The sequence below is a fragment of the Procambarus clarkii genome, chromosome 72 (genome assembly GCF_040958095.1).
Source record: "Procambarus clarkii isolate CNS0578487 chromosome 72, FALCON_Pclarkii_2.0, whole genome shotgun sequence".
Lineage (NCBI taxonomy): Eukaryota > Metazoa > Arthropoda > Malacostraca > Decapoda > Cambaridae > Procambarus > Procambarus clarkii.
In genome coordinates, this window is record NC_091221.1 from 2,369,090 (window position 1) to 2,388,972 (window position 19,883).

The 19,883-nt window shown below is 38.8% G+C and overlaps 1 protein-coding gene across 18 annotated transcripts in view; it reads right to left on the reverse strand.

Moving 5' to 3' along the window:
- LOC123773598 (heterogeneous nuclear ribonucleoprotein Q) overlaps window positions 1-19,883 on the reverse strand; it is a 236,569-nt gene that overhangs the window by 83,112 nt on the left and 133,574 nt on the right. For all 18 annotated transcript variants that reach the window (XM_069312317.1, XM_069312323.1, XM_069312316.1 and 15 more), the window contains exons 9-10: window positions 16,464-16,613; window positions 12,462-12,604 (exon numbers count right to left, since the gene is read on the reverse strand). In XM_069312317.1, the coding sequence (XP_069168418.1) occupies window positions 12,462-12,604; window positions 16,464-16,613 (293 nt within the window). The remainder of the gene's footprint in view (window positions 1-12,461; window positions 12,605-16,463; window positions 16,614-19,883) is intronic.

The following is a 19,883-nucleotide window of genomic DNA, read 5'->3' on the forward strand; positions in this document are numbered from 1 at the left end:
CTCAAGCACTACATGACTCTTGATGAAAATTATGAGACTCTCCCTGGACTAGAGATTTTTTTTTTTTTTAACAATTTGAAATCTGTATTCCAGAATATTGAAATTGCACTCAAGAGTGTTCATGCGCATGATGGTGATCAACTGTACAGGAGAACGTTCTTTTTCAAGACTGAAACTTACAAAAAATCATGGGACAGCATCGTTTGAATAGGCTGTCACTCATGTGCAGGGAAAATGACATCCTCAAGACCATTGACTTCAAGCCAATAATAAAGCAATTCTCTGAAAAGAAATGCCATAAATGCTTGCTATAATAAGAAGTTCATAGTAATATCATACTGTGCCATCTAATCTTTGAAGCTTACTGAGTATTATTGTGTTTGTCAAGACTTGTGTATTGTTCAAATGTTTATCATGTTGATCAGTTGCTGCTCTACAGCATGTTTTAATGTTTTAACACCAGCTTTGTTGAAGTGCATATAGAATAAATATACAGTATGTTTAATATTATCAACCATTTACGTTTTATTCCTGTGAGTGGTTGTTGTCAGGGCTCCAGCACATTGGTTTGCCCAGGGGCCCATAATGCTGTTAAGATGATCCTAGATCTCAGTGAACCTATTGCACCTCTTGCTTTTCAAAGGGGCTATTTTGCACTTCCTGCCATGTTTCCTGGTTTCAAGAAAAATTATTTCTGTGTGCAGATTTGAAAAGTAAATCTAATATTTTTCAAGTCTAAATTATTTATTTATTATGTATCTCTTTTGGCAGTGCTCTAGAGAATACAGTTTGAGAAATGTTAAATATTCCAATAATTTAGATAGTTTATTGCATGAATTCGGGCATGAAAAGATCTCTGCATGTTCTACAAGTTGGCAATTTTTCCAGCTTTCAATAGGGATGTTATTGTGCAACGATCACCCTAGAGAGCACTAATATCTTAAAAAGTACCATCATTGATCTGGCATCTCTTGTTCAAAAGGTTCTCATTATCCAATCTGTCATTTTTCTTGCAGTTGTGACAGCTACTTTACTGTGTTTTTTTGGCACAATTATTCCCAAAAAATTATGTGGCTTTCTTTTCTATAATGTGATTTGACTGTATTTTACAGGCAATTCCTGTTTTCATATTTTAATTTTTATCATAGTGCAGGAACTGGAACTTGTCTTCATTAAATATCCAGCCCATCCTCCTGTTTTGTTAGTACTTATAAAAAAAGATGAAGGACCATAGTACATATACCGACGTACAACACAATTATCAAGTAGAAATCAGTACCATTGAATTTGGACAAACCGGAAAAGATCAGGCACAGACACACTTCAAGATGTTAGATGACCAAAGACCACATTCACACCAAACATCTACCACCTACAGGCTGCCTGTGCCACCTCTTGTGTTGGCTTAACCGTTAAACTGTGCACATTATATATATACAATTAAGGGTGCCACACACAATTTAAATGTCCCACGACTACACGGGGTTCACATCAGCTTCCTTAGGACTCTAGTAAACAGACAGCATTTAAAAAAAAAAAATCATGGGTAACCTTCTTGGGTGTGAGAGCCTCAGTACTAAGTGAGCAACCAAACTGGCACATGCAGCATGAGATAACAGCACTGCTGTTCAGCTTGTGACCACAGCATCGCCTAAAAATCTCAAAATATATATGTAACTGGTATTATTTAGTGAAGATAGTATTACAGAAGACCCCTGACTATGATAAAAATGACCAGGATTCTGATACTCGCAGGAGTGTGGTGATAATTAGCTCTGTGTGTAGTATGGTGGGAGGAGTACTCTTGGTGAGGGAGGCAGGTAGTGTCGTCTGCCGACTGTGTGTGGGCAACCTGTTATTGTCTGAACTCCCCATACCAGCTTAGTTGTACAGTTATGGTGAACATGTAGATATGTATATATAATGTTTGTTTATAGTGTAATAAAAGCAAAAACAGTATGATGGGAGGAGGAATGTTGGCGAGTGAGGTGTTGGTGATGATGAGGAGGTGGTGGTGTTTGCTGGCTGGTGTGTGGTGGCCACTCTTGTTGTTTTGACTTACCATACTAACTTAGTGGTTGTTATGGTGAGCAAAACATGCAGATACTTATATATAACCTGTGTATATAGTGTAATAACAGCAAAACTATTTGTTTATTGTTTTATGAACATAATAATTGAATCACTATATGCACACCATACTTTTGAGTATAGTGATGGTTCACACATTTTATTCCTGTATATAAATATATCACAATACACACACAGTATTGAATATTATTACTGCAAAAAGCTAAGAAAAAATCAATCAGAGACATTGAAATAATTAGATAATAATATCTTTGTGGCAACTCCCGCCTGACAGCTCAGGCGGAGCTGACCGCCTCCGACGATTACTCTGTCAACGCCACAGTTTTGCCAGACTTCCTCGCCCTATTGCAGCCAAAATATGTCATGACCCTCCCCCCCTACCATGTGGTCAGGGAACACAAATGAACACTTTTATAAGACAAAAAAACTTTTAATTTTTTATTTCTTGTGCACAGAGGTATTGATGGCTAAGCGGCTTAAGGATTAATCTTGATCATCATTATTGGAAAAGATTTTCTATTTATGCTGCAAGCTAAACTAACCTTCCCTAACCTTTACATGATATCTGAAGCCTAATATAGTACATATGTGTGCTATACTAGACCCAGAAATATTGAAGTCTATTGTTTAGCTTTTTTTTCAGACTATAAAGTGACTATTCTAGTACCAAATTCTACAATATAGTTGCTCAGGTCGTCAATCTTTGTACTATGATGCACATAGTTAAAAAAACTACTAAACAGGAGGGTGGGTTGAAATATCATGTTGATTTCTTTGCCCCAATGGAAGACCTGATTTACACCAGTTTGGATGTTTGCTGTGACCTTAATATTTTTTTTCATAAAAATCCTAATGGCATTTGCAAAGCATGATAGATTATCTATAGCTTGTGTCCTTGTCTATGTCTGATAGGATGACAAAAAGTACCGAAGCAAGCACAGTACCTGGTGGAATTCAGATTTTCAAGATGGTCCAAATTTTACTTGTTGACTATTACACTCTGGGTTCTGTTCATTAGGAAATTAAATATCCATCTTCCTACGTACCAGTAATTCCTGTTGTGCACATTGTGTGTGCAAAAACACCTATGGGCACATTTATCAAAAGCTTTTGCAAAATCTGTGTATATCACATCAGCATTTTGTCCTCCATAGCAACTAGGGCAATGTCAAAGTGATTAAACAATTCTGAGAAGCAGGAGCATCCAATTCTAAACTTATGTTGTCCAGGATTATGTAAGAATTGAGGCTCCTTTGTGTTTTGCAACATTCTTAACACTTTTTCAAAGATTTTTATGATTTGTGATGTTTGAGCTATCAGTTTATAACTGTGTGTATCTACTTTACTCCCTACCTCCTCTGGACTAGCACAATCTATGCTGTTTTAAGTGTCTAGGCCCCATTTCCAAATGATGTTTCAGGCCTATTATAATAGTTTTTTGCTATTCTTAATGAATATAAAAATCCAGAGCCTGGTGAAGGCATAGACATACTGTCTATTACTACTTCCAAGTCCAGTGGGATTAGGGTAACATCCAATATACGATTCGATGTTGGTATCACAGTCGTGAAGAATTCTTTTGAATTATCAATCTGCAGTGTATTCAGAGGTTCACTAAAAACAAGAGTTGTGCTGAATCCTCAGTACTTCACTCACTTCTTTTCTGTCATCTGTGATAGGTCTACCTTCCCTACACAAGGGGGCCAATACTAGACATAGTTTCTAGTCTAGATTTTGAATGAGAAAAAGTATTTTGGATTTTTCTTGATGTCACTGATAGCCTTTTAATAATAATAATAATAATAATAATAATTTTCATTTATGTAAGGTACATACATAAAGAGATTTTACAAAGTTTGTTGGCTTTATAGATAGAGCTAGTACATACAATGCCTAAAGCCACTATTACGCAAAGCGTTTCGGTTATTCACTCTGCTTCTCCAGGATTTTCTGTGAGTCTTGTAGCTTTATTTCAGTTTCTTCTATTTCTCTACACAGTCTTTCATGTTGTTCTAAGGAGAGAGTGGGACGTGTAGTTCTTCTGTTTTCTTTGTCTATAGAGAGAATGCCATTCTCGTTTCAAATTCCATCTTTTTTTCTCTTTTTTAGTGGTAATGTATGTGAATTGAACATATTTTAGTGTTACTGTGCCTACTTGCTTGCTGCAATGATTTAGGCTTGTGAAAATTTTACAAAAGTAAAAAGCTTTTTTCTATTCAAAATTACTGAACCTGGAGGGAAGGGACATATAATTTTAACACAAATATGGGATAATAAACAAATCCACAAGGGCCGTGACGAGGATTCGAACCTACGTCCGGGAGAATCGCAGACACTGCCTTAATCGACTGAGCTACGACAGGATTAAAAGGGTTGAAACTGAAGTTCTACTGAACTTACTGGATCCCGTTTTGATGCATCACGTTAGTGTGATCTCTGTGTGTGATGGGATAATACCCAAGAAAGTTTCCTGGCCCCTGGTCTAGCTGTTCTTCCAAAATTTTATGTAGGGGTTGCAGATCACTGTTTCCATTAAACCATTTTACTATTAAAATTTAATTTGTTGAATTCCTAGATTTGAGAGTGGCTGTGCAGATCACTTGTCTGAACTTTTATTAGGTTGTCATCGGAGTAATATATACAGGTATTTGTAATCCTTATGTTCCTAATCAATTCATAATTGTAAAAATAAGGTCTAGGATGTTTTATTCTAGTTGGTTCTACTAGCTAAAACCAACAAGTTCTAACAGTCCCCGTGGCGTAGTGCTGCATGCAGGTTTGCAGCCAGCCTTGGAATACCAGATTTCCAGGCAAGTGATGGGTGGATAGCAAGGTTTAAAGCGAGGCACAATATTGTGAACAGAAAAATTACCTGCGAAAAATTGAGTGCAGATACAAGCAGTGTTGAACAACTTAAACATAAATAAGAACATACACTGTGTCTAATAATTTATATTTGTATGATATTTATAATGGTGATGAACCTGGGCTGTACTGGAAGAGTTTGCCTGGAAAAAACTCTAGCTCATAGGAGTAAGGGGTAGCGTTAGCTGTAAGGTTAACACAGACAGGTCAACCATGGTTGTCCGCCAATGCCAAAGACATACACAGAATCGTGTGTGTAATTGTTGACAAATCCAAGAAACCAAGAGCCTTGCAACATTGCTTGAAGAATCTGCCTGTTAAATATTATAGCTCAAGGAATGCATGGTTTACACAAGAGATCTTTCTTTCTTGATTTCATGATGTGTTTTGTAAGGAAGTTCATGACCATTAAGTTAAGAAACAAAAAATAAGGCCAAGCAAAGTTTGGGCTTTGCTGGTGCTTTATAATGCACCTGCCCATCCCCATATTGAGTCCATTATCATGCTTCACATAATGACAAGATAATGTGTTTAGCACTTCCTCCTTAATACCACCTCTCTCATCCTGCCTATAGATCAGGCTGGATGAGCCTGATCCATAGTGGATCAGGGTCAGATGTTCATAGACTTCACAGCCTATGAACCTGTGCCAAGAAGAGGTTGCACACCAAAAAGATGCTCAACAAAGTTATGGTGGTTTTGCCTCTTCAGGAAGATAATGAAATGTGCTGAAAATAATCGACAGTGCTTACAAAAAAATTTGAGAATTTGAAAAACTATTCCATCAAGGAAGCAATTTATAACTGGGCCAAAGTGTGGAGTGAAGTAAAGGAATTGACTGAAGAATTCTTGGAAAAAAATCCTCACAGATACTGTCAACAATAAAGAGGAAGAAGAAATGAATTTTGGAGGATTTACCAATGAAATCCATGGAATATTCAGAAATGCTGGTGAAAATTTAGAAAGATAGAATGTGGGTAAATGGCGAGAAAGAGACGTTGATGACCCAGGATAGTGAGATGAGCAAAGAAGAGATTCTCTAGTCTGTTACTGGCGAGGTCAATGAAGAGAAGAAGGATGAAGACGGCAATGAGAAACCAACACCAGACAACAAAATATAGTTTACTCATTGTGACGATGTCAATGTTAAGGGCACTCGACCCCAATTCCTGTTCCCAGGAGATTCGAAGTAGAGTTTTGACACTGATGATACTGTGGAGGACTGGCCAATGAATTGCTGAGAAAGGTGAACTCACTGGCATGAGTACCTTAGAAGAAAGGCTCAGAGAAGGAACCTTGAGTGTTGTACGATATGTGATAGAAGAATACTCGCTGGGTGGAAGTTCTTTCGTAGTGTCCTGTGTGAAAGTGACAAGTACGATATTATATGTGCTGTAAATATGTAATACGTGTATACAGTTAAGAAGTACATGTAGTGATGCTTTTGTTTAGAGCTGTTTACCCCCCATTTCCTTTGGGTTAACTTTTACTACTCTGCTCTTAATAACTTATTTAAGACTCTACCATCCTATCCAAGTTGTTAGGAGGTCTGTGATATAAATAAAACAATAATCTCCTGAAATATAGAGCAACCAGAGAGACTGAGGGAAACAAGCACTAGTAGAGTGTGCAGTAGAAAAACTTTGGATCTAGTAAGAAGAGGCACGAAGACCCAATAGAGAGTTTGAATGAAAAGAACCTGGTTACTGACTAAGTAAGGTTGTAACATGATTGGCATTCCAAGCGGGATCCGACTTCTTGTCAGATACGTTAGATGGGACCGGGCAAGTGATTAGTGCAACCCTCTTGTACAGATTCCTTTTTGTGTCAAAGTGCAGTGTTAAGGGAGTGAGGAATGGCAGAGAAAACTTCAAATGATATGTTGCACAATATTCAGGAGTTCTTAAACCAGGAAAACTGCCTCTCCAAATAGAAGTGTTTAGGGAAATCAGAGCTAGTGTTGATAAGCCCTTGCCAGGAACTAGAAATGAAAGAAAGTGATTCACGTGTCAAGATACTATCTAGAATGTATGGACATTTGAAACCAGACAACAAACAGGAAAGTGCAGTCTGTAGCAAAGAACCCAGTGTCATGGCTTCCACTGACAAGGAAGACCAGGAAAATGATTTTGAGAGTGACCCAAGTGAACTAAATGTGAGCCTATTGCCAGTGACAATACAGGCATACCTCAGTTTAAGAGTTTAATTGGTTCCTGGAGACGCCTCGTATTCCGAAAACTCGCATTCCGAAGCTAATTTTCCCATAAGAAATAAAGGGAAATTAATTAATCCGTTCCTGACTACCCCAAAAACCCCACATCAAATTAAATGTTTATACCTAATTCATCTAAATAAACCTACAAAACTATGTTCAAGTTATTACTTGCCTTGCTGTTGAATGCTGTAGGCGTATGGAAGATGGTGAGGAGGTGGGAGGAAGAGAGGAGTTACTGTTTGGAAGGGGAGTCCCCTTCCATTATCACATCAGGCAGTGAGGACTTCACTGGTATGCACACACTGGCACATTTTGCCTGCATACCACTAGGACTTGCTTGTTTTACTAAGAATTTGTCTAATGACACTTGTTTTTCCCTACATTTTAACACTTGTCTGTAGTAAGACATCACATTGTCATTTAAAAGGTCAATGCAACGGCCTGCTACAGCTTTATCTGGGTGAGTTTTTTCAACAAAACTTTGCAGTTCTTCCCATACTTCACACATTTTCTTAATGAAGAAGGGACATCCTCTACTGCCTCTACTCACAGCTATTTTCTTAGGTAGAACCTTTCCAATGGCTTTCTTGAGACCCATGGCAAGATATATAATGACAACTTTTATGCTCAAATGGCCAAAAAACCGATAAAAAACTGTAAATCCTTGTGAAGAATTCAGGTGGGGTAGTCACTGGACACGAGACACTGGTAAACTGAGGCGCGATCGTCATGCCACCACGCGCCAGTCGGCCTGTACACGTATCAACAAACTCGCGTTCCGAGGTAACCCTCGCCTTCCGAGACATATTTTCCGAGGAAATCCTGCTCGTCTTCCGAAAAACTCGCATACAGGGACAATCGCATTCCGAGGTACCACTGTATGAGAAATAGAAATAAATTGTGAAATCTAATTGAAAAGATTAGAAAAGGAAGAAAGAGAGAAAGAACTCAAATTGAAAAGGTGAGAGCTGGAAAGAAAAGAAGGAGAGAAAGGAGGAGAGAAAGACAAGAGAGGAGAGAAAGGGAAGAGAAAGAAAGGCAATACTAAGTGGAAGTGCTAAGATAAGGTGGTTGAAGAGAATCCAGTGGTTTTGACCCAGTGCGGAGTATAAAAATAGTGACTAAATTTAATGAGAAGGAGGTGTCCACGTTCTTTGTTGCCTTCGAGAAAGTGATTTGTGTAACACCGCCACTGGAAACCTACTCTCTATGAACAAGTAGGAGGGAGAAACCAGGATTGTTTGCTCCGAACACTTCGAAAGGGTATGTATAGAGTAGTGACCAATGTGGTAGGTCAGTAGTAATTCTCAGGAGATAGTGGAGAAGCCTTATCTCTGATTTTGAAGAGCTCGTTACCCAAGGAAGTCCCTATTGAAGTAAAGCAAGGTGTCCTTTTAGGTGGGTTTCCGTCCACTTTGAATGTTGCTCCCTTAGTTCACATGGAATCACCTTAGTTCCTTTAGTTCACTTGAATGTTGCCCCTGTTTGCTCACTTGGAATCACCATTTTTTAATGGCAGGAGCACATTGGCAGTAGTAGACCATCTTCCTATAGAAGAGATAGAAGAAATACTGGCCAATGACATAGCCTTGGGTTTGGAGAGTAACCATCTCATAGTTGTAGTGGATCCTGTAGAGGATGTGATAAGGCCAGTGGTAGTAATCCAAACCAAATCACAGGCAAAGACTCAGTAGCGATTAGATGCTCTGTTTAACTCTACACCCACCCCACAAGTCATCAACAGTACTCCATCTACTGCTGTAGACTCTATTCCAGAACTGAAGAACTGGACTAGAGCCAACTTGATTGCAGAGCAAGAGAGGGACTCCCAGGGAAAAGCTTTCACAGATACCATTGAGTCAGGATTGAAGACAGGTGACCATTACTTCTGACAAGATACTGTAATTACCTAAATGTAGTTACAGGATGAGAGCTACACTCGTGGTGTCCCGTCTTCCCAGCACTCTTTGTCATATAATGCTTTGAAACTACTGACGGTCTTGGCCTCCACCACCTTCTCACCTAACTTGTTCCAAAAATCTACCTCTCTCTTTGCGAAAGTGAATTTCCTTATATTTCTTCGGCATCTGTGTTTAGTTAGTTTAAATCTATGACCTCTTGTTCTTGAAGTTCCGGGTCTCAGGAATTCTTCCCTATCAATTTGATCAATTCCTGTTACAATTTTGTACGTAGTGATTATATCACTTCTTTTCCTTCTGTCTTCTAGTTTTGGCATATTTAATACCTCTAACCTCACCTCGTGGCTTATGTCCTTCAGTTCTGGGAGTCACTTAGTGGCATGTCTTTGCACCTTTTCCAGTTTGTTGTTGTGCTTCTTTAGATATGGGCACCACACAACCTCTGCAAATTCCAGCTTTGGTCTAACAAAAGTCGTGAACAATTTCTTTAATATTTCGCCATCCATGTATTTAAAAGCAATTATGAAGTTAGAAAGTGTAGCATTGGCCCCCTCACACAATGTTCTTAATGTGATCCTCAGGTGATAATTTTCTACCTAGAACGACCCCTAGATCTCTTTCTTTAAAAAGACTTCTTTAAAGATTTCTCACATAATTTATAGGTTGTGTGGGATCTATGTTCTCCTATTCCACATACCATAACATGGCATTTATTTACATTAAATTTCATTTGCCAAGTGGTGTTCCATAAACTTACTCTGTCCAGGTCTTCTTGAAGGGTATGACAATAAGTTATTTATCTTCCCTATTATCTTAGCATCATGAGCAAACATGTTCATATAATTCTGTATTCCATCTGGTAGATCGTTAATGTAGACAATGAACATTACCGGTGCAAGAACTGAACCCTGTGGTACTATGCTTGTGACATTTCTGCAGTCAGATACACTTCCTCTTATAACTGCCCTCATTTCTCTATCAATCAGAAAATTTTTCATCCAAGTTAGCAGCTTACCTGTCACCCCTGCAATGTGTTCCAGTTTCCAGAACAAACTCTTGTTTGTTCACCAGTGTTCACCCTTAAACCAGTGCCTCGCGCCTAGTAACTATCCCGCCTCAATTCTTCAACAGGATTTACAGTGTTTTGTTGGATATTTGGCCATTTGAACACAAAAGTTGTTATTATATATCTCGCAATGGGTCCCAAGAAAGTCTGTGGTAAGGTTCAACCAAAGAAAATAGTTGTGAGTAGAGGATGTCCCTTCCTCATTAAGAAAATGTGTGAAGTATGGGAAGAACTGCAAAGTTTTGTTGAAAAAACTCGCCCAGATAAAGCTGTAGCAGGCCGTCGCATTGACTTTTTAAATAACAATGTGATGTCTTACTACAGACAAGTGTTAAAATGTAGGGAAAAACAAGTGTCTTTAGACAGATTCTTAGTAAGACAAGCAAGCAGTGAGCCACAAGCAGGTCCTAGTGGTATGCAGGCAAAACGTGCCAGAGAGTGCACACTGGTGAAGTCCTCACTGCCTGATGTTATAATGGAAGGGGACGCTCCTTCCAAACAGTAACACCTCTCCTCCTCCCCCCTCCTCACCATCTTCCATATGCCAACAGCACTCATCAGCAATGATAAGTAAAACTTGAACATAGTTTTATAGTGTAGATTTTGATGAATTAGGTATAAAATTTGTTTGAAGTGAGGTTTTTGGGTAGTCACGAACGGATTAATTCACTTCCCATTTTTTTTATGGGGAAATTAGCTTCGGGTTACAAGCTGTCTCCAGGAATGGATTAAACCCTTAAACCGAGGTACCCCTGTATATATATATAAAATTAGAAAGGACTCCTCCTGTGAAAGGTTCAAACCTAGATTGACAGGAGCAATGAAACCCCTTGATAAGTCCAGTACTCTGACCAAATGGCTACTAGACTGTTTGGTCCGAGTACTGGACATGTCAAGGGGTTTCAATGCTCCTGTCAGTCTAGGTTTGAACCTTTCACAAGAGGAGTCCTTTCTGATATAATCGGCTTGCGTGTTTGTGCAAGTTAACGTTATATATATTATATATATATATATATATATATATATATATATATATATATATATATATATATATATATATATATATATATATATATATATATATAACTGCTATTATTTAGTGATGATAGTATTAAAGAAGAGCCTGACCATGATGAAGACTGTACAATGTTCAGATATCAGAGAACACAATGCTGTTCATAATGAACACATGATGTTCAGAGTGCTAGGCAGGTAGCCACAGCACACTGCCATTGTTTGGTCCATCTAAGAATCTTGAAACAATTTTTCATGTTCCTGTACAAAATAAACTTGTGTAAAATTGTTTATTTACAGGATTTAGTGACCAGGATTCTGATAATAGCAGCAGTGTTATGAAAATTAGCAATGTGCGTAGTATGATGGGAGGAATCTTGCTGAGGCGTCGTCGTCAGCTGGCTAGTGCGTTAGTGGCACTATGCTGTTTGGACTCACCAAACAAGCTTAAGTGGTTCATTGTGGTGCACAAAAATGTAGACAGTTATATATAACATGTGTATATAGTGCAATAACAGCAAACAAAGTATGTTGGTAGAAGGAATCTTGGCGAGTGAGGTGTCATCGTCAGCCGACTGGTGTGTGGTGGCCGCTATGCTGTTTGAACATACCATACCAACTTAGTGGGCCGTTATGATGAACAAAGATGAAAGATAGTTATACTGTATATAATATATGTATATAGTAATAATAGCAAAAACATTGTTTTATTGTTCTATGAATATAATACAGTATGTACTATAATTGAATCACTAATATGCTCACCATATTTTTGAGTACAGCAATGGTCCACACATTTTATTATATAAATATATCACAATACACACTACTGAATAATATTACTGCAAAAACCCCCACAGAAAAAACAAACCAGAGACATTGAAATCATTAGGTAATAATATCTTTGTGGCAACTCCAGCCACACAGCTTGGCTGGTGCAGACCGCTCCAGGGTTAGTATCATGCCAGCGCCTGTATCATGCAACACTTCCTCACCCTATCATGGCAAAAATATGTCACGTACGATTTATTTTTTATTTTCCCTTTGATCAGGAGAAATAATTTCAACTGATCAGTTAACAACATTAGAAGGAAAAATATATATATATATTTTTTTTCTTGCACACATTGTTGTTGTTGGCTATTAATAGCTGCACCGTCTAAGGGTTAAATAACATTAACCCTATGTCCAAATTTCAAAAGAAATACATTAAAACAAAGAACTAACTACAGCAGCTGTGCTGAGGAATACATCCCAAATGACAGCAAAAGGTTAATAATAATGTACTTACCCTCTCTGTGCTAGCATCTGCATAAGTCGTTTCTCTCTATTTCGGAGGACTTCTTCTTTTTTCTTTTTATCTGATGGAGGTTTCGCTAAAGAAATCTCCATACTTGCACCTCCAAGATCCTTCCCTTGTAGTGCATCCATTGCCTGAAAAGAAAATAGGCAAACATTCATACAAAAATTATATTAAATGATCTTTCAGAATAATAGAGAAGTACATTCCAGTATCACAATTTCCTTACCTTAATTAGGAAAGTAAACTCTACCCCTAAGACAAACATTCATATATCGAGTTAAATGTAATGAAATGTCCCCTTTCCTGGTAGGCCCTCAGTAGCTTATTAGTGCTTATAGATTGGTACTGCAAAGTCTATGGATTATGCTGACCTTTAAGATCCATGCTGACCTCCAAGGGCCCAGGACCAGAATTAACACTTTCGCCCGGGCATGACGCAGCATTGCGTCATCCGTTTACTGTCGGTAATGCCGGGGATGACGCAGCATTGCGTCATCCACTTTAACCCTTAAAGTGCGCATCACGTCATATGACGTGCTGGACGTTGTTCCAGTAAACTGCGCATCACGTCATATGATGTGTTGGAGTACTACGCAAGATTTAAACAGCCCGCGGATACACGGGGTTCACCACACCTTCATCAGGGCTCTTGTAAACAGACGCCATTTTTTAAAAAAATCGTGGGCCAAACTCCCGGGTGTTATTGGCCTCAGTATTGAGTGAGCAACCAAGCCTGACGCACGCAGCATGAGCTAACAGCACTGCTGTTCAGTTTGTGACCACAGCATCGCCTAAAAATGCCAAATTATACTTGTTCATTCTATTATGTAGCGATGATATTATTACAAAAGACCCCTGACTGTGATAAAACTGACCAGGGTTCTGATAATAGCAGGAGTGTGGTGATATTTAGCGCTGTGCACCATGGAAGGAGGTGTAATGCTGTGAGAGAGAGGGTGGTGGCGATGTCTTTTGACTGTGTGTGGCCACCGTTTATTGACTGCACTCACCATAACAGCTTAGTGGTTCGCTATGGTGAACACAAATGTAGACACTTATATATAACGTGCGTATAGAGGGTATAAACAGCAAGAGAAGGTTTGGAGCCGCCATTTTGGTGAGGGCGGTGGCGTCGTCTGCACGACGCCACCGTGCAGACGATGGTGTTGTTTACTGGTTACCACGATGGTCTTTGGGCACCATACCAGTTTATTTGTACAAGTATGATGAATAAAACAAGTAGATATTTATATATAATGTGTGTATATAGCGTAATAACACCACACAGTATTGTTGGAGGAGAAATATTAGTGCGTCTGGCCTTGAGGGCGGCCGCCGATCAGCTGACTGTGTGAGTAGCCACATCTCTGTGCCTTTACTCACCATACAAGCTTAGATGTACAGTTATGGTGAACAAAACATGTAGATACTTATATATAACGTCTGTATATAAGATATATAGCGTAATAACACCACACAGTATTGTTGGAGGAGAAATATTAGTGCGTCTGACCTTGAGGGCGGCCGCCGATCAGCTGACTGTGTGAGTAGCCACATCTCTGTGCCTTTACTCACCATACAAGCTTAGATGTACAGTTATGGTGAACAAAACATGTAGATACTTATATATAACGTCTGTATATAGTGAATTAGAGCAAAAACATTATTGTGGGAGGAGAATGAGGGTGAGTCAGATGACTGGAGGGAGGGCGGGAGTGGCTGGCTGGTACACGGCGGTCACTCCTCATTACTTTTTGACTCATAATAGCTACTTAGCGGTTCATTATAGTGAACAAAACATGCAAATACTTATATATAACCTGTGCTTATAGTGTAATAACCGACAAAGTATTTGTTCACTGATTGATGAACATAACTGAATCAACAATATGCACACCATATTTTTTAGTACACCAACGATTCACTCATTTTATTATATAAATATATCAAACTACACACTATTGAATAATATTACAGCAAAAAAAGTATGAAAAATCAATCAGAGACATTGAAATAATTCGGTAATTATCTCTTTGTGGCAACTCTGGCCTGACAGCTTGCGAGCAACAGACCGCCTGGGACGCACGCTGAGTCAGCGCCTATAATTTGCCAGACTTCCCAGCCCTATAGCGGGCAATATATGCCTCTTACGATTTTTTTATTATTTTTCCCGTGATCAGTGAACACAAATTAACAGGTTAGAAAGAAAAAATTTTTTTTTTTTTTCAAAATGACCTGCGCCTGTGGGGATGGCAGGATATTAAACCCTGAGCATGTTAAGGGTTAAATAATCGCCAAAAATCAGGTTTTTATCCAATTTTTGGGGGGACTGGTTTTAAAATGCGCGCCGATGTTCTCCCATTTTCTTTGTTGAGCCTCGTGGCCCTCAGGTGGCTTGGCACACACCGTGGGCCCATTGTTATCGCTCCACTGTTGTGACCAATGTTGCCTCTCCTCGCATCTCAAACGTGTGAACATTTCGGCTATTTTCCGTGGCTATATTTCTTACTGCGGCTTTAGAAACTATCTACGCTTACTCCACGATGGATAGTGATCATGAACAAGGCCCTTCCAGGAAGAAAATTGCGAAAGAAAGGCTTGAAAAGGGCGGGAATTGGGAGTGCAGCTGGAAGGCGTCTGAGCGCTCACTTGCGGCTAACGCGTGGCCCGTCTTCAACTCGTCGGCGGTTGGAGCGTGACCAGGTTTTTTATTTTATATGCTAATGTTCCTCTAGAGAATTCTATTGCGAACCCATTGAGACCAAAATGAAAGACCTAGGATGAAAATTGAGGTGACCAGAGTGAAAATAGTGAAAACATTTTATCGCGTTTGCGCGCTCCTGGGTAACTCGTTTGCACTTTCTCTGTTTGCTGCGGGTAATTAGCCGGGCTTTTGGAGTTTATATGCATTTAGTGCTGTAGAGAATTCTATTGCGAACACAATGATACAAAATTTAATCTCGTAGGACGAGAATTAAGGTGACAAAGTTAATGAGAGTATACACTTTTCAGAATTTACGCGTGCTCCCGTGACACCCTGGGGTCCCATATCACACAGTTGAGGGGTGGCGCGCGGGGTGAGCGAAAGTGTTAACAACAACATTGTAGACTTAGCCACCCGAGCAGCTCTGGTGTTTAAAGGTATAGTACGGCTGAGGCTTTGGAGCATTTCAACAAACGTTTGGGTAATTTTGTCTCAAGGTTATTGCTGTTTGACAATCATGGTTGAATAATAATTTGTCATATTTAATTTTTTTCTTTTTTAAGTTTTATGTATATAAATTTCAGCATGGACTGAAAAGTGGACTTTTCAGCATTTCAACACTTGGTGCAATAATGATTCACTTTTGGCAGTTTTATGAATACTAGTATTGATTTTTAAACAGTATTAATAATATAGTTTGTAAAATATGTCATAATTAATTTGTTCAAATATTTTATGAACAATACAATCATTTATAAATAGACAAGGTAAGCTGTTAACATGTCCATGTCATGACAGTCCAGTGGTGGCTTCAGCAAACAAGCCTCACAAAAACATCAAATTTTGATACTTAATTATGATACTAATGGTGGATTGCCTGAAGGAGTTCGCTATAGATTGTTTCAATATTCTTCTATATAAACATAATACACACATGCCATTTTGTCCTATAACATACCATGGATGATACTTACATTATGATATTCTTCATACAATATAATCTAATACAGTGGGAATGGCCAAGTGTCTAAGTACACTGACTGTCTTATAATACTAAAATACCCTACAGTACTTGTATAATAATGTATTTGCCCAGATAGTAGGTGCAGAAATGTTAAAAAGTGGCAAATACAATATTTTGACATTAGCCTTCCATAGAAGCAATAAAAGCCTAGTTGATCAGAATATCAACCAGGCCTTGATAGAGACCAGGTTAGGGAACCAGTTATCTCAAAAGTCAACAAGAAGAAGAAGCAAGACAGGCAAGAAGCATACTTTAATCTTACCTTAACTGCTTCATCTCTCTCCTCAAAGTGGACAAAAGCATAATCTTTAATCTTTTTAACACGTTCAACTTTTCCAAATTCATCAAATTTCTCCTTCAGCATTTCTTCCGTAGTCATTTGAGTGAGGTTTCTTACATATAACACTTTAACCTGAAAAGAGCAAAAAAAAAAATTAATATAGTTTGTGTGATAATAGCTCAATCTAATTTGAATTTTAAAACTAGCACTGTAATATTACCATAGGACAGATGCCCCTGACTGCCCATCCATACACTTATTGGAATGTGTATACCATTATGTAAGGACAGTCACACATATGCAAAATACATACACACATGTATAGTCAAATATACATAAGTAATGCATATATTGGTCTGCCCTTAACTGCTGCACATATAGACATACATGAGTAACACTGTCTTAAAACATGTGGACAAAGAATAATTTTAATATATTTTCGTCTTTGAAAATATTTTTGTGCAATTAAAAAATACTGTATAGTAATTACTATCACATGGCATTAAAAAATGAATAGTAGTGGAAATGATCCTTATAACGACATATGAATGTATAAAATTGCAGAACAGGTAATGTATTTGTCATTTTGTTCCACTTGCTTCTGAAGAAAGCTGCAGAATTCATAATAAAAATGGATCAATAGGACAGAAAGTAAGAAATTGGATGAAAAATGGTCATATGATTATAATGATCATATGAAAGCAATTGATAATTTTTATCAAATAATTCAATATCATAATTTCATAAAATAAAGGCAGAAATGGACAAAGCTGTTGGTCTACTTCATAACAGGGCCTCTTCAGTCTTCTTAAGACACTTGTCCTATGATACAATCAATTAAGATGATTTCTCATGGATGCTTTCTGTCTAATCTTCTGTTACGACAAACAATTCCTTAATGTCTTGACTTTTACCTGCAATGTGTCAAAATCTGTCCTTGGGGGTGAAGAGACCTCAACCAATCATACCCTAGACGTCTCTACTTTAATAAGCCAAGAGCACTAGCTTGCCACAGTCGTCGAATACAACTGGCATAACGTAACTGATAACGCAGCGTGTGAATGATATAGTTATCAGTGATGTAAGTCAAAGAAGCCAGTACAAGAATAGCTACTTTTGGAAAGAGCCTACTAGGTGGCAGAGTGCTTTTAAAAACTGCCATGATATCAGAGGTATCAAAATGTTATGTCAAAGGCAGTTTGCAGATAAAGCTGTCACAATAGTGTCAAAATATATCTGGAGATTGTCGACTGAGATTTTTTTTATTACATTTACAATGTAGATGAGGATGGAATTAACTAGTGAACTGTATCTAGAGATATTGGTTTACAGGAAACTGATGCAATTTGTTGCTATAAGCAGAGTAAAGTTGAACTATTTTATGCTGTGCTAATACTACAGGAACACACAAAACCAGGATTAAATGTAATGAAATGCCTCTTTCTGGTGGGTTCTCAGTGCTCCCTGTTGCCAATCACCTGCATAGCTCAACACATCAAATCACACCAGGTCTTCGTGAGTCTTAAAAAGCCTACAAGAAACCAGAGGCCAAAATCTGATCCCCTCAAAGAGGTGCAGAGAGCAAATGATTACCTTGTGGTAATTCCGAGGAGCAATGTTCTCATGGCCCAGTCTTTCGACCAGATCACGCAAGAGAAAAATTATCAGAAGGTATAGCATGACAAAACAGACAACAGCAGAGCAAAAGTGTAAAAAAAAAAAGAAGAGAAATACGGAGTTAGGTAGATCAACCTCTAGTTCCACTTTCCCACACCAGATGCCAACAGCGGAAGCTACTGGCTCAACCGATGTACCCTTTCATTCATGAGCAGACCAAAGGCAAACCAATGTACCTAAAAGCAAAAGGGAGGGCTCAGGGAGCCACCGAGGACCCACCAGAAAGAGGTATTTTCTTACATTCAATGCTGGTTTTTTGAGAAGGTTCCACAATGGCTCCATGTTGCTATCTCATGACATACAACTAAAACAAAAGGGGAACATATCAGACGAAGAGAAGAGCAAAAGCCAGGAAAAAAACAGAAATCCAATAGACAATTCCATTAATAACCACAGAGGACCCAGCAAAGAACTAAGACAACCAAGTCCAAGAATATGAGATCAGGAAAATGAAACCAAGTGAAACCAAATATAGCTAACGGCTTAGCCGACCCAACAGAGCCAAACGTAGAGGAAGCAAGCAGCAAAGAAAAACTGCTCATCAGGGATAAAGGAACAAGAGAAGAGGCTAAAGAGAAGTGGGCAGCAGCCCCTCGAAACAATCGACTGTCCCGGAAACTATTCCTTAACCACTGCACTGCGCAGAGCGCCTTGTGGCGCTAGACCGAGGGTGCGCAGAGCACCATGTGGCGATTATAGATATTGGGAGCGATTCAAAACTCCCGCGGGTACACGGGGCTCACATCCTGTGTCTCAGGACTCCTGTAAACAGACGCCATTTTAAAAGAAAATCGTGAGTAACATTCTTGGGTGTGGGAGCCTCAGTACTAAATGAGCAACCAAGGCTGGCACACGCAGCATAAGCTAACAGCACTGCTGCTCAGCTTGTGACTACAGCATCGCCTAAACATGTCAAAATATATATATAACTGCTATTATTTAGTGATAGTATTACAGAAGACCCCTGTCTGTGATAAAAATGACCAGGATTCTGATAATAGCAGGATTGTGGTAATAATTAGCGCTGTACGTAGTATGATGGGAGGAATAATCTTGTTGAGGGAGGGAGGGAGGTAGTGTCATCTGCAGACTGCGTGTAGCAACCTGTTATTGTCTGAACTCACCATACCAGCTTAGTGGTTCTCTATGATGAGCACAAATGTAGATACATATATATATAACGTGTGTGTGTATATATTGTAATAACAGCAAAAGGAATATGTTGGGAGGAGCCATTTTGGTGAGGGAGGTGGAGTCATCTGCTGGCTGGTGAGACTTGTCATGCTGTGTCGGGTGGACACTATGCTGTTTGGACACCTAACGAGCTTAGATGTACAGTTATGGACAACAAAACACATAGATACAGTACCTATATATATAACGTGTGTATATGGTGTAATAAGAGCAGAAACACTATTGTAGGCGGATGAATGTTGGTGAGGGAGGGAGGGAGGGAGCATCAGCTGACTGAGTGGCGACCTCTGTTATTGTCTGAACTTCCCATACCAACTTAGTGATTTGCTATGTTGAACACAAATGTAGATACTTATACATAATGTGCGTATATAGTGTAATAACAGAACGAAGAGTATGCTGGGAGGAGGTGGTGGTGAGGGAGTGAGTAGCACACTGTGGTTTGCACACCATACCAGCTTAGTTGTACAGTTATGGTGTACAAATCATGTAGATACGTATACAGTATAAACCATATGTATATAGTGTAAT